Source organism: Eretmochelys imbricata, chromosome 1 (assembly GCF_965152235.1).
Source record: "Eretmochelys imbricata isolate rEreImb1 chromosome 1, rEreImb1.hap1, whole genome shotgun sequence".
In the NCBI taxonomy this organism is placed as follows: Eukaryota; Metazoa; Chordata; order Testudines; family Cheloniidae; genus Eretmochelys; species Eretmochelys imbricata.
The window spans coordinates 132624309-132639706 of NC_135572.1; the positions used below are offsets into that span (position 1 = coordinate 132624309).

Below are 15398 nucleotides of genomic sequence, written 5' to 3' on the forward strand. Positions count from 1 at the left end.
ATAAGGTGTGTATGTGGAAGCAAATGTAGGGGGTGTTGTGGGACAATTAAGAGGGAAATGGCTGGACAGACTGAAAAAAAGTTAAGGGATTTAACATGCATGAAGAGTGGAATTTTCCAAAGTGTTCAGAGTTAGCTTAACTCTGTTCCCACTAAACTCAATGATAAAACTGATATTGAAGTTAGTAAAGTTAATGCCGAGTGCATTTGAAAAATCTCACCCTACTTCATTATTTCCTTTATCAACCACTACACTACAATCTACTGAAATTGCCTTTTAAAAGTTTACAGCAATCACTCATTATTATGGAGTATTATGTTCTCTCTGCAGTTTTGTCATCATGACTACAACACCTCTTTGCAACATTTATAACAGACTGGGGGAAGGAATTACTTTCTAGAGCTGGTCTCTTTTGATTCAATCAGCAAATCAAGTTGTTAGTTGCATTTCTATGGATACTCTTTTGGAACTCATCTATTTCAGTATCTAGCACACTTACTTCAGATCATGACAAATAAAACTGCTGCGTTGACATTTAAACCCTCCTATCAATTTTGTCCTATGTATTTTAATTATGTTGTGACTTTAATAAGGCTCTGCACAGGTGCCAGGGTTCAGTGTGTGGATTGGTGCCATACATTGTAATTTAAATATGCTTCTACCCTAACTATCCATACACAGATGACTCCAAGAAATTACAAATAGTTTTAATATTAAGAGTTCAATACTTTTACATTAGAAATGTATCAAATGAGGGGTGTAAAAACAGCCAAACATTAGTCCCATTGTAGTCAGAGTTTTGCCACTGCCATCAATGGGGGAAGAATTTGGTTCAAAGAGCATATATAAATCAGGTCTCGGATGTTTTTTTCTCTCCATATCCATAACTGATATTACTGTATAATGGGAGCATCTGTGTTTTCTTAGCAAATCCAAAACTGCCAGTGTGTAAACATAAATTATCAGAATTTTGATCCACTTGCCTCTATTTACCAAAGATTTAAATGAGGAATATCTGAGGTTTAATTGTTCCAACTCCTTCACTTCCTTAGATCAACAAACTGCCTTTTGCAGAGCTTTATAAACAGACCTTTCCCAATTACATAATCTGCTACAGTAAATAAAGACAAATATTGTAGTGTTGAAGAAACCTAAAAGCATCATGAGGAAAATTCAGCATTCATATCCTGTTACCACATAGGTTTAAATCCTGGATATCATTCAACAGCCAGAAGTCATAATCTAATGTAATGAGCATCATGAACTATGTCAGTTCATATGTCTACATTTTCAAATCCCTCTTTAATTATGATGTACAATAATCCTACTATTTGCATGTTAAAAAATCTTCCACCTGCTTTGCATTAGGATCAGTTGGATTCACTTGATTGGAAGTAACTCAACCTCTCTGGTGTATGTAATTGTGTGCAGATGGATCTTAGCAGCACAAACAACTAACGCATAGCACAAGTGCATTTTAAAATCCTTTTGTGGAATCAGCATCATCAGTTTCATATCCAGATGTGTGAATGCAATCACTACTCAATGTGCTTTTTATTATGTAAATGCTCAGTCCCTTTAACCATTCTTGAACAAATTAGTCTTCCGAAATACAGTGTTCCAGTGAGGAATTCAGCCCATGTCTTGTTTTATATGTGGAATACCAGAGTCCAGAAAATGTGTTACCAAAGGTGTTTTTCAACTAATACGTATGTATCCGTGCCATAAAAAGTAAATATATAAACATCAGAAATAAGAAAGCATACTTTTAACTCAAATGTAAGAGTAACCCAATACCTGGGGGCTGGGGAGGAGGGGTTCAAAATATATGGATATTAAGTTTATGTATCATTGTGGGCCAGGGATTGTATGTAATTTCATGTGGGAGAATGACCACAGCCCTGCAGGAACTAAGAATAATGGGGGGGGGGTGATTAGGCAAATTAACTCACCTCCAACACCTGGAGATGCTTCCATATACCAGTTCAGACTGGATTCTCCAGAGACCAACAGACAAAAAAATGGACCTTTGGATAAACAGTCTGAGTTTAAACTAACTCAGTGCCTTCTTTCTAATCCAGCAAATGGACAAGACCTTCTGTCCAAAGTGGGGGAGGGTCAATCTTCAGGGAAGTGTTGGAAGGACTGGCACCTACCAGAACCAAAGTTGGGGTGATCCCTTTTAAGTTTTTTAGCATGAGTGTAGGTTCTTCTATTGTTTTTAATGTTCTCTCTAATGCTTTCATCTTAAGAACAAATGTTCTTGCTTAGAGAGGGCAGTGTGGTAACTTACAACTGCTGGCCATTATGCTGCTCAGAAGCCTTAGAAGACTAAGCAAAGTACAGATCCTGGCCTATGCAGGCAGTCTTGCTTGCTTGGAATAACACAGTGTGGGCAGTAAAATACACGGCTTGGAAATACCCTGGTCAGGAGGGAGAGAGACGTGAGTCTCTGCCTAAGACAGGTAATAGCTGGGATCTAGAAGCCTAAAAGTGGGTGCCCTTGCTGGACCATGGAGGGGAAATACAGCTGCAGTTGCCCTGAACTGTCAGCATATTACATTAATTAAAAGTTGTCATTAGATTTTTCTATGTATTTCTGTGTATTACCAATCTCCAAAGCTTGATCAACGGTGAAATTATAGAAACTTGCAGAGAGCTAGTCTACACTAGAAGTGCTACAGCAGCACAGTTGCACGGATGCAGATATGCTGTTGTGGCACGACTGGAGAAAGCTCTCCCGTTGGCATAGAGTGTCCTCTCCCATTGGCATAATAAATCCACCTCCATGAGAGGTGGTAGCTATGTCAGCAGAAGCTCTCCTGCCGACACAGCACCATCCACTCTGGTGCTTAGGTCGATGTAACTTACGTTGCTCAGGGAGGGTGGTTTATTCACACCCCTGAGCAACATAAGTTATACTGACATAACCTATAATGCAGACAAGCCCATAGACTATTTTAGTTTCAATCTGAGTTCATTTTCTGGCTATGAGTGCTGTCAAAAAGATTAGCATGAGTATTGGATTTGTTCACTAGATCTTAGTCATGCTTGCCAATTTTGCTCTTCCTAGTGGCAGGGAGGTCATTTGCCCTTGGAGAAAATGAAAAGCAAGACTGCCCAGCTCCATCTTGTTCTTTGTTGTAGGAAGACAATTTCAAGGGATAATGATCTGAATTCGTCAGCTGAGAAAGCAGAAGAGCATTGGTTCTGCCCTTCCTGTGTAACACATCTGTGTGCTTCCAAGCAAATACCCACTGAAGATAACTGATAAGATGTTGGAGCAGAATGTTAGTGCTACAAGTATATAATTAGACCAGACTTCTCCTTTTGCATTCATTCACCATATCATATCCTATGTATGCTTCCCTACATACAGCCCTTTAATTTCACCCCCCTCCCCTGCTCCACACACGCACCAATTATGAAATACATTTGAATGTCCTCAATGAAACTTACTATATAACGTCACATTTGAGGTTTGATCCTGTAAACTTCTGCTCCCATGCAATACAGATACTGTATTACTTTAGCACCAATTTTGGGTCATTTGCATCAAAAAGAATACGAATGAGTTAATGAAACCATTCATTTTTAATAATCTTTTGCACATTAATATGTGATGTTATAATAATGTATTAAAGTCTTATAATTATATAAGACCTGATTCACAGACCATTGAAACCAGTGGAAGTCTTTCCATTGACTTCAATGAGCTTTGGATTAAGCTCTTATTGGAGGTCATCCCAAAACACTTTACATACAGTGCCTTTGTGGGTTCCAGGTTTACTGTGCTTCGGTAACTTTCGGATCAAATTTGTTTTATTTATGTTAAGTAAATCAAAAGATTTTCTAACTGCTAACGCTGTCTGGGTTTAGAAAGTCAAGCTAGAGAGACTTGGGTAGTGTGGGCTTGATTTGGTCCAGTTGATAAAGTCCTTGACAGGGCTAACAGAAGTATACGCTGCTAGAATCTTATTTTCTCACTAAAGTAAGGAGAATTTACTTTTAATATACACATAAACCAAGTCTGTGGAGTGAGAAAGTGCCTTTTATACAGTCACTTTTCAGTGTTAGATTCACACTTTAAGAATATTTAAGTGAACAAAAGTTATTGTTAACAAATCAAACTCTGGAATCACTCTTAGAGCCAATCATTCCATAAGTTATAATACCTTATTTTTGCATGATGAGGAAAACTTTCTTCTCCGAATTTCAATACTCCAATCAAAGCAAGTAAAAACATTTTAATAGAACTTCTTTCCTTAGCCTCTTCAAGCATTGAAATACTGCCTATATGTATTTTTTAGTATTTTCTAACTGCTTTATCTGCAAGATATCAATGCCATTGATTCAGAATATAGCACTCATTTGCTCTCCAATTGGATTATCTCTCACTATGTACTTGGTAGTGCTACCCACTTGATTCTTATTAACAAAGATTATCTCTGATTTAAGTGATTTAAACTGTTTATCTTTAAATACTTTCATTGTTGAAATTGTTCTTCTCATCTGTGTAAAATTAAGTGACAATCTACACAGACGGGCCAATTTGTTCTGCTTATGATTCAGATTCACTGTGGCCTCCTCTCTGTGATTCACTGACACCTTGTTAGGGATTCCACGAGGGAATTATTGAAGCGTAGGAGCGGAAGGGACCTCAGTAGGTCATCTAGTCCAGTCCCCTCCACTCAAGGCAGGACTACCTAATAACTAAACCAGTGACTCTCAATCTTTCCAGGCTACTGAACCCCTTTCAGGAGTCTGATTTGTCTTGCGTACCCCAAGTTTCACCTCACTTAAAAACTACTTGCTTACAAAATCAGACATAAAAATACAAAAAAAAATGTCACAGCACACTATTACTGAAAAATGGCTCTCTTTCTCATTGTTACCATAGAATTATAAAATAAATCAACTGGAATATAAATACTGTACTTACATTTCAGTGTCTAGCATACAGAGCAGTTATAAACAAGTCATTGTCTGTATGAAATTTTAGTTTGTCCTGACTTCGCCAGTGCTTTTTATGTAGCCTGTTGTAAAACAACGCAAATATCTAGACGACTTGTACACCTGGTTGAGAACTAGACCATTCCTGACAGGTGTTTGTCTAACCTGTTCTTAAAAACCTCCAGTGATAGAACAATTTACAGTTACAATTATATCCTCACCATCACCTCTCACACACACACTTACTTCCCTATAAACTTAAAGGTCTTGTTTTTCAGGCAGCTTTATTACAGGCTAAAACACTTAGCACACTAACAGGGCCTCCTAATGATCTCTACCTTTGTACAGATTTTTTGGTACTTGACATGTATGTCCACATCCATTGGAGCAGCACTTCTTCACCCCAGAACATTCACTGTCAGCCTCACAGCTTTCAACACAGGCAGCCGCAAAACCGCTGGCCTTCTCAGGTGCTGGGCAGTCTCCTTGCTTCACTGACAGGATGTATTTGAGGAATTCACAGCTAGTTAGGCATTCATAGTTCTTCTTGGGGAAAAGAGGCTAAAGGGAACATGAAACAATTGTACACGTCTTCAGTGGAAAAAAAAATAATGCTGAAAGATTTCCAGAGATTTCTTTGGAAAGAAAAGTCAAATGCTCAGCTATTGCAAGACTATCCCTGAGGGTTTACATATCCATGTAGCTTTTAAACAAAGCTTGCAGAGTACAGAATGGTGAAATCCCTCAAACAAGACCACTGTCTTTTATGGAATTAAATTGTTTTTATATGCCAGCTTTTCCCGTTTTCTTCATATTAGCTGACTATGAAGTTGCTTCATGACAGATTGAAACCATTCACAAACCAGTCCTTTTTGGAACCATTCTGTATTTTTCCCTTTGTATTTCATGGCACTTTACCCATAGTATACTGCATAGCAGTGGTGCAGGAACAAGGGATGCTGGGAATGCTACCACACCTCTCCGCCTTGAAGTAGTAATAACAAATACCAAATACATGGTTCCCATCATCAGCACCCCTACTATAAAAATAATTCCAGCACCCCCGCTGCATAGTGCCACCCCAAATTACACAGACAAAATTTAGTAGTAATATTTTCATTTGGTTGTTGAATCACACTGACATGAGGGGACTTACCAACATCTTTATGCTAATGTCATTTTTTTTTTAAAGGAGAGATATTTTTCAATGATCAGTTAATTCTACTTATGTGAAAAATTAGGTTCCAGTTCTACAGAAAGCTACAAAATTTTAAAAGGCATGTGCCATCTTTGTTCCAATAATGGCCTTATGGAGTTCATTTAAAGTTGCTTCTAAAAGTATTATGAATTTTCTCAGAGAATGATTTTGGAGCCCTATTCTACAAACCCCAACTCCTGTGAGTAACTCTTCCTCACACAGCTAGTCCCACTGTCTCAGTGGATTCCTCACATAAGTAAGAAATGTTGAATCAGGCCCTTATTTCCCAGTAGAGACTTTGCAAACTTTGAAACTAAATTTTTGCTTCCAAATGTTATCCTGAATAAAGAGAAATTGACAGATTTCCACTGCAAATGAGAATGGCCTGGGTTAATTCAATCAAAATGGCATCTTCTGCAGTGAGGTTGCGGGTGACAGTGAGTGTGTGTGAGAGAGAGAAGGAGGGAGAGGCTAATTTTAATCCTAAAACATCACAAATTTGCAGCTAGTTAATTAAAAAACTTTATAGCCCCTGGGAGGCATAATATGTCTTCAAGGCTTCTCTTCCGCACTCTGTTTCACAGCTCATTTTTCTGCTAGCTGCTAAATGTGCTGCTCTTCATTACTGGCCTTTGAGGTTCTAAATTTAGCTTCAATCATAAAATCACTAATCAAAAAGAGATGCTAGCACATTTTAAATACAATAGAGCAGTGTTCTACTAATGTTTTTCTTTTAAACGAAAATGTGTGAATTCAGATTTGGAGATATAAAGCCACAGTGAAGAGGGATGTATGAGATGTAAGTTATACCCACTTTATACTACTTTAGGTTTTGTCTACATGAGAAAGCTGCATGAGTTTAAACCATTTAAAGCTATGTCTACATTACAGACCTTATAATGGCACAGATGTACCGTTGCAGCTGCCCCACTCTAAGGTCTCCCGTGTAGCCGCTCTATGTAGCCGGGAGAGAGCTCTCCTGCCAGCATAATTAAACCCCCAATGAGTAATGGTAGCTATATCATCAGGAAAGCATTTCTCACCAACATAGCACTGTCCATACCAGCACTTTGGGTGGTGAAACTTACGTTGGTCAGGACTCAGAGGTGTGGTTTTTGACACCCCTGACCAACAAAAGTTTCACCGACAAAAGTAGTAGGGTAGAGTAGACAAAGCCTTAGTTTATGGAAATCTAAGGACTTGTTTACACAGGGAAGTTTTACCAGTTATGCTAATATTATATATGCATAGTTACACAGGGATAACCTGTGCCCATACAGACAAACTTATTCTGGTATAAAAATGCCTTTTTGAATTCAGTTTAAACCCCTTTCCAAGGGACATAAACTAAGCCCAAAAAAGGCATTCTTATTCCAGAAGAAGAGCGGGAAGACAAGGAGAGGGAGGTTAAAGCGGTATAACTTTATCAGTTAAATTAACACATTAGATTAAACCAAAAACACTTCCCCATGAGACAAAACCAAAAGTCTTATCTATGCACATATTTTTATTAATTTAATGGAAGGATGTTTTCAAACGGATTTAGTTAAATCAGTGCAAAGCCCTGTGTAAACATTCTTATTTTGGGTTAAATTCAGTTTAGTTTAAATCTGTAAGAAACTAATAAATAAATTGATATGAACTACTCTCAAACCAAGTACGATTATCTATACAACAGTTTGCACTGGTTTAACTAGTCTATGCTAGAAAGAAAGACTTTGCTGATTCAGCTATATGGGTATAGTTATAGTGGCAGAGCCCCCTCGTGGATACACACCTTATATTTGCCTAAGGTGCAAGCCAGTATAGCTAAACCAGTTCCCCAAACAATATGCACTATACTGGTAAAAGGACTCTTGACAGCATAGCTATGTTATTTGAAGGTGTGGATTTTTTCATTCCGTTGAACCAACATGGCTATTCAAGCAAAACTTTGTATCGTAGACTTGACCTGAGGGTTTGTCTACATACAGAGTTATTCCAGAATAGCAATTCCCAAAGAATTCTTCCTGATTCAGACATTCTGGTTCTGGAATAAGACCAACTTTCTCCAGTTTCACTTAATCCACTTTGGAAGGGGATTAACAAACCAGAAAAAAGGCTTTCTTATTCTAGAATAAAAGTGTCCACACATGGAGTTAATCAGGAATAGTTTATGTGTATTCCGTTCTCACTCTACCTTATTCCAGAATAATTTTCATGTGCAGATAAATGCTCAGTCTTGCTTCATCAACCCTAGAATTGTAAAGACTTCTAGCTCATATATTAGCTCATGTGTGTTTCAAACACACTTTTTCCTATGTGTTTCAAACACACATGTGGCCTGAAGGGATAGAAGGGAGTGTAGCAGTAATAGCAACTAGCTAGAGGGATTTAACAGAACTTCTCATATTTGTAAAGTTAACTAAGCTTGTTCTAGATGGGAGACTCAAGTTTCAACTTGAGGAAAACGGTTGGTATAAAAAATTCGGTAACAAATTGTGAAAATAGTGTTTTTACTCAGATTTAATACTAAATTGTTACACTCATCCTCCCAAAATACAGGAGAATGTGCATATGTAGATTGTGTGTGTTAGCTGTCACCTTAAAGTGCAAACCTCCATAGTAGTAGGAATGAAAGAGACAGCCAGAACAAAGTGAGAAAGAATGCCTCAGGGCTGACCTACCTCACAGAAACTTTGGCAATGGTTTCTCTTCAAGTCCCAAGATTCTTTGCAGGGCTCCAGGCACTGAGGGAAATCATGAGAAAGAGAAAAGGGACTAGTCAGTAAGAGGAAAAAGTAACATTCATAGCAGACCTTACGCCTTTATTGATTGTTTGACCCATAGGAAGTTAATACGTTTCTTTAAACCACTTCTGAGGATAAGACTGTGTCATAGTCTCAGATCAAGGTCATTTTGAACCACTGTTAGATTATAGGAAATGTTTCCAATATTTCTCATTGTACTAGGCAGTATCCTTGGCTGTGTATGTGCCATCCCCTTAATTGCTGTGTTGAATCTGGATACATAACAGTTAACACCATGCCACCAGATTGCTCCATGGAGCCTAGAGACAACAGTTATTGTCTGACGTGCTCTTGAAAACTAACCCATGTCTTCTGTGCTAAACATAGTAAGTAGGCTGGCATATGGGCTCTGCCAGCCTGGGAGGAGAAGGAATCCTGCCTCCTGAGACCATGGAGTTGCGGTAGCAGAGGTTTCACCTCTGTTCTTATGCGTTTGTGAGAGACAAAGCCTAAAGGTTATGTAGTAGCAGATTCATCAATCCCAAACCACTGCTTCTTCACCTTCAAACTCCACTATACAGGTATATACAGTGAGCTTAGTACCATAGCACGCAGGATGCACAGATCCACAGCACAGAATCCCCAAACCTGACCCACACGCACACCAGAGCAAAACTAGTGCCAGGCTGTCTGGGGCCCTCTATTGCCATGGAGAAGGGAAAAGGTTTGCCACTTCCTAAAATCTAGACTTCCTTATTTTGGGGGTGGGTTTTATTATTAATTATTATTATTATTATTATTATTATTATTATTAAGGCAGAAGATCTTGGAAAATACTAATAGAGCTGAAAGTAAATTCCATATATTGTCCCTGGCCACAGGGGAAAGCTGCTTATCTACACTGGAGAATAAGGCCCTTGTGTACAGTTTAGCATTAAAATCACATGTATTCCTTAAATACATATTGTATTTTGCTTTAGAATCAAGAATTTATCATAAGAACATGAGAATGGCCACACTGGGTCAGACCAATGATCCATTAGCCCCAGTATCCTGTCTCAGACAGTGGCCAGTGCCAGATGTTTCCCAGGGACTGAATAGAGTGGCTTTCATAGGACCATGTGCATCTACACAGTTTAGAAATGAACATAAACATATAACCAATATCTAAGCATAACTGTACGTTTGTGCCATGGTAAAAAACTAAATGCACTGAAACAAGATTTGTCTTTTTTCCCTACTAGTGAAAGAGAGCTGTGAATTCGGTAGGGAAAAAGAAAATCATAAAAGTATTAGTCACAGGGGCTACAATAATGAAATATAGCTATCCCCCATTTCCTATTTTGGAGTTTTAATCCCAGCTTCTGGCAGTTTAATAACCACAAGATACACTTTAGCATAATTAGACTGCTACTTTTTAAAGCTTTCACTAAACTCTGTCAGTTTAATGAACTCCAGAGTTTTCTTGCTTCTGTGCTATAAGTGCCATACATCTGAGCCTGATTCTGCTCTCGCACCAATTTTACAACCCTCAACTGGCTTTGATCGAGTTAGTTTTGATTTACTATGGTATATGAGGGAAGACACTATGGGTGAAATCCTGACTCTATAGGAGCTCTGCCATTGACTTCAATGACCCTATACCTTTTCCTAATTCTTGGTTGGTTACTGCAGAGCCACATAAAGCTTTTATTAGTAAACAACACCAGACCTGACTGGATCCCCTATCTACATACAAAAGGGATCTTCCACATATGCCTCTCACTCCTCCCACGTGAAAGGAAGGCACTGCTCCTCCACTTAGCCAGGGGAGATGGGACAGTGGCAAGGAGTAGATTGGGAGGCCTGACTCAGGTCCTCTCCAACATGGGGATCAGCCTATGAGGGGAGTAGCTGATGGCACAAGAAGCCATGGCTCTGCAGCTTCAACTGAGTTGTATTGCTTGGGTACTGGGGAAGGAGTCGTCAGGAGCAGAGAGACAAAGTGCAGATGGGCCTGGCCTACTGCTGATAACCCAGGATTTAGGACACTCTTTGTATAGGCAGTTATGTAGCCCCCATCACCATAGCAAAGGAGTGTCTCACTCACATTAATGAATGTGTATTTAGCCTCATAACAACACCAAGAGGTAAGTAAGTGTTGATATTGCCATTTTACAAGTGAGAAACTGAAGCACCAAAGTCACATGGGAAGTCCATGGCAAAGCTAGGATTTGAACCCAGCTCTCTTGTATTTCAGTCCGGGTCATTAACCACAGAGACCATTCCTGAGATCTCATGTGCTGTTTGTAGGGAGGGCAAACCTTACCCCTTTAATGGCAATGTTCAGGGGCAAATCTCAGGGAGGAGAACAGTACAGCTATTTCTCTCTGTTTATCTCTCTCCTGTGAATTTTCTCTTGACAGGAATCGATATGTCTCATAGTGGCCAACCTGTGTTAGTTTCTATTAAAAAGAAAAGGAGGGCTTGTGGCACCTTAGAGACTAACCAATTTATCTGAGCATGAGCTTTCGTGAGCTACAGCTCACTTCATTGCATCCGATGAAGCGAGCTGTAGCTCACGAAAGCTCATGCTCAAATAAATTGGTTAGTCTCTAAGGTGCCACAAGTCCTCCTTTTCTTTTTGCAAATACAGACTAACACGGCTGCTACTCTGAATCCAGTTTCTATTAAGGCGTTCTATTTCAGTTTAAATTACAAATACGCTTCTGAACTGCATTTTATTTATTATATTTAAATAGGGGTCCCCCTTTTCTCCTCCCTGTGGCAACAGCAGTGCTCTGCAGAACACTACAAAAATAGGCTGTTTATCTGTGTATGTTCTGCAACAGAGTGATCCTGATCCCCATGTGCTGAAGTGCCTAAATTGGGGCTTAAATTATTAATATAAATGAAAGCACGAAAATTTCTCCTCCCACACACATCTTCTCCATGACTAGCCCATCCAATCAGGCTAGGCACTCAGCTGAGGATTCGCCCCTAAAAACAGGAATTTGGCAAATGAAAGTCTTGTAAGATCAAGCCCTCAATTAATAATGCCTAGGCAGGAAGATACTGTTAAGATATGAAATATGTCACGTTGAATATTTAAATAAAGTCAACCCATTGCAACTAGCAGTGGTAGGCAATATTTGCTTTTTATGTCCAACTCTTTATAAAATATCTGAACAAAGTATGTGTGCCTTGAAATTAAAAGTCCGGATGACACATTTCAAAGATTTTGCTGAAAGTCACCAAGGGCCCGATCCAAAGTGCACTGACGTCATTTGGAGTCTTTCCGTTGATTTCAGTGGACTTCAGACCAGAGTTCATGCTGGGGAGGAGAACATACAATTCTTCTGGCCAATAAAAAGAGTTTCAAAGAAAGGCCTACAACACTCATGGGGAAAGTATTCTATCCAGCAGATAAACACTTCCTGGTTTTCCAGATTATTGTAAATGTGTGTCTGTAAAACGATTCTGAAAATTCTTCCAGGATAAGGCAAAATTTATGCCAGGAAACAGTTTTCTGCTGATTTTAACTATTTTACTTATAAAGGAGAAAAAAGTCACCTGTAACAATACCACCAGCTCTCAGCTAAGTGCAGTACTTGGAGGACAGACCACCAACACATACCAAGCTGCTGCAGGAAGTGGTTCTGATGATTCAGTCAGTAGATGGCACTGTTCCCTCCGAGTTACTACTGAACCAATTCTAGCATGATGTTGGCACATTGTGCTGCTGGAGAGGGCTATGTTTTGGATAAGAGATAAAACTGAGGCCCGAACCCCCTGTGGTCATTAGAGGCCCACTAGTATTCTTCATAAGAGGAAAGGTGTTAACCTGCTGGCCTTGCCAAATTCCATTTTGGGTAACTGCACTATGCCTATGTTAAAATCTGCTGTAGTTTAATTCGGCCTTTCCTTTCCTGTTCTAGTCTATTTTACAGTGTTGCTGTGCACTGTTAAACAATTGCCATGTTTCAACACAGTACCTGCTTTAAATGATAACTGAAATGATCTCAGTATCTTATATCATTCCAAACCAATGTAGGTATAAACTATGTCAATGATGACTACGTACAGTCAGGAATAATGTTAAGCACTGGTTGGCACCGGTTGAGTTGTATAAATTACTGCTGCTTTCTTCAGTTTTGTTTTGCTATCCTTTTATTAAAAAGAAAAGGAGTACTTGTGGCACCTTAGAGACTAACCAATTTATTTGAGCATGAGCTTTCGTGAGCTACAGCTGTAGCTCACGAAAGCTCATGCTCAAATAAATTGGTTAGTCTCTAAGGTGCCACAAGTCCTCCTTTTCTTTTTGCGAATACAGACTAACACGGCTGTTACTCTGAAACCTATCCTTTTATTGTGTTTTTAAAATTATGGTGGGGACACTCTTTGCTATAAAAAGAATGTCTTTGGTGCAGAGTTTTTAAATATGAATAAATACAAATATGCATACAAAAAGTATGGACTATAATTCTTAAATAATTTGTGTACTTCACGGTCCAAGAGACCCAGACAAGGTTTTCATCTCAGGGCTAAAAGACCAAAAACATCAAGATACTTGATCACAGCCTTTGATAAGCCGAGAGACTACTTACACTTGATCTGAGCTCCGAGGAGCTTTAGGGAAGGGATTTTCAAAAGTGCTTACTTAGCATTGGCTTATTTCTGGGTTTTACTACAGCTGGTTGGGAATTTTCCAGCTAAATGTTTTTGGATGGAAAATAGTTATTTGTCAAAAATGTTCATGATGAATCACCCAATAATTTTTTAATAGTTTTAAAGTTGTTGAAACATCCCATTTTGGCATTTGAAAAAGAGTTTCATTTTTCGATTCAAAAGCACTTTATTTTAAAATTATAGATAATTTATACTAAAAAAAAGTTTAATATTTTTAAAGTCTAAATCAAAAACAAAATATTTCAAAATCATCAAAACGTTTCAATTAGCCTGATCTCACTTTTTTTTCCCCCTGATTATCAATTCATAAAATGTTTCGAGATTTTGACTTTTCATCCTGCTTTGGAATGGGGAAATTTTTTGAAATCTCAAAAATTCTCATGGACAGGAAAACCATTTCTCACCCAACTATAAGCCCTTTGTGACTTCAGTGGGAACAAAATTAAGCCAACACAGAGCTTTTGAAACTCTCACACATAGTACATTGCAAGTCTTTTCTGGTATTATGTATATTTTTAAATGACAGTCTACTAGTTACTTTAGGGGGGAAAGTCTTCATTTTGTATTTGTTGTATGAAGCTTCTTACTGTCCCACAGAGGTAACTGAGTAAAACAGTCATGCCACGAATGCTGCTTAAGCATAGCTCCCTTTTCTAGCATCAGTTATCATACCTATTTCCACGCTTCTTGGGTATTGTATTAGAAATATTGCAATGAACTGGGAACTAAATAACTCCAAAATTGTTATCCACCTGTAAGACACCTACATTCCACAGGTACAAAGTCTCTGAAAAGATGTAGGTTGTGACTATCTGGCACTGAGACAGACTCTTTTTGGTGGCGGGATCCCAACCATAGAGTTCCTTGCCAGAGTGATCAGACTCAACCAAAGAATGACAGTGTTCAATAAGGTGTACAACACATCTTTTCAGTGAAGCCTTCCCCTCAGATGGATGGTCCTAAAAAAAAAAACTGGAAAAAAAAATCCTACACCAACAGTCAAGCTCCTCTGCTCAAGGGAAAAGTGTCTTTCTAATCTGGGCTTTTGCGTATCTTAGTTTGTGTAATACTTGGTACCCTGGTGATAAATACTATCTAAACATCTAAAAGAGGTTGGAAACAGACTAGATGATCATAGGTACTTTGTGGATATTCTCCAATTATAAATTGAAATAGAAATTGCTACACTCCGTGTATCAAAAAGTTCACCTTGTCTTGCCAGCATAATGCAATCTTTTGGCTTCAGGACAGGAGAAGCTCACCCAGTCCAAATCTACAGACACTTAGCATGCTAGCCTAGCGCAACAATATTAGATATAAGAAAATATATTACAAGCCCTATTTTTCCATTAACAATTTTTTTCTTTACTAGATAAGAGTCATGAGATGCAGGCTACATTTACAGAAACTATTTTTCATAATACAACTGAGCATAGGCATCAGGAGCTACTTACAATTTAAAACACAAGATGACTGTTTGTGGGACGCCCTTGGAAACGAACCACCTTTGATTAACTTTTTGCGTATTATTCCAAATGACAAATACAGTAACCCTCACACACTCACACTCCAACAGAAGCAGTTATAAGTGCCCCAAAGACTGCTTTTTAATCTTAGCGCTTTATTAAAAGAAACAAAGCAGGCGCACTGCTGTATTTCAGCCACAAGAAGTCTGCACTGGCACTTCTTCACTTAGGAAATTCGGTGTGACAGCCAGGGTCCAGACACCTCAAGGAAAGAATCGAAGGTTTAACTCCCCCAAAATAAGCAGTTAAACTAATTGCACACTGTTATTTTACTGTAAGGAACATCGAGTAAGATCATTTATGACAGCTTTTCATGCCCTGAAC

The 15398-nt window shown here is 38.6% G+C and overlaps 1 protein-coding gene across 2 annotated transcripts in view; it reads right to left on the reverse strand.

Annotated features, from left to right (window-relative positions):
* Positions 1-15398, reverse strand: part of ANOS1 (anosmin 1) — a 177780-nt gene that overhangs the window by 60391 nt on the left and 101991 nt on the right. For both annotated transcript variants that reach the window (XM_077807156.1, XM_077807157.1), the window contains exons 3-4: positions 8818-8880; positions 5292-5514 (exon numbers count right to left, since the gene is read on the reverse strand). In XM_077807156.1, coding sequence (XP_077663282.1) covers positions 5292-5514; positions 8818-8880 — 286 coding nt within the window. The remainder of the gene's footprint in view (positions 1-5291; positions 5515-8817; positions 8881-15398) is intronic.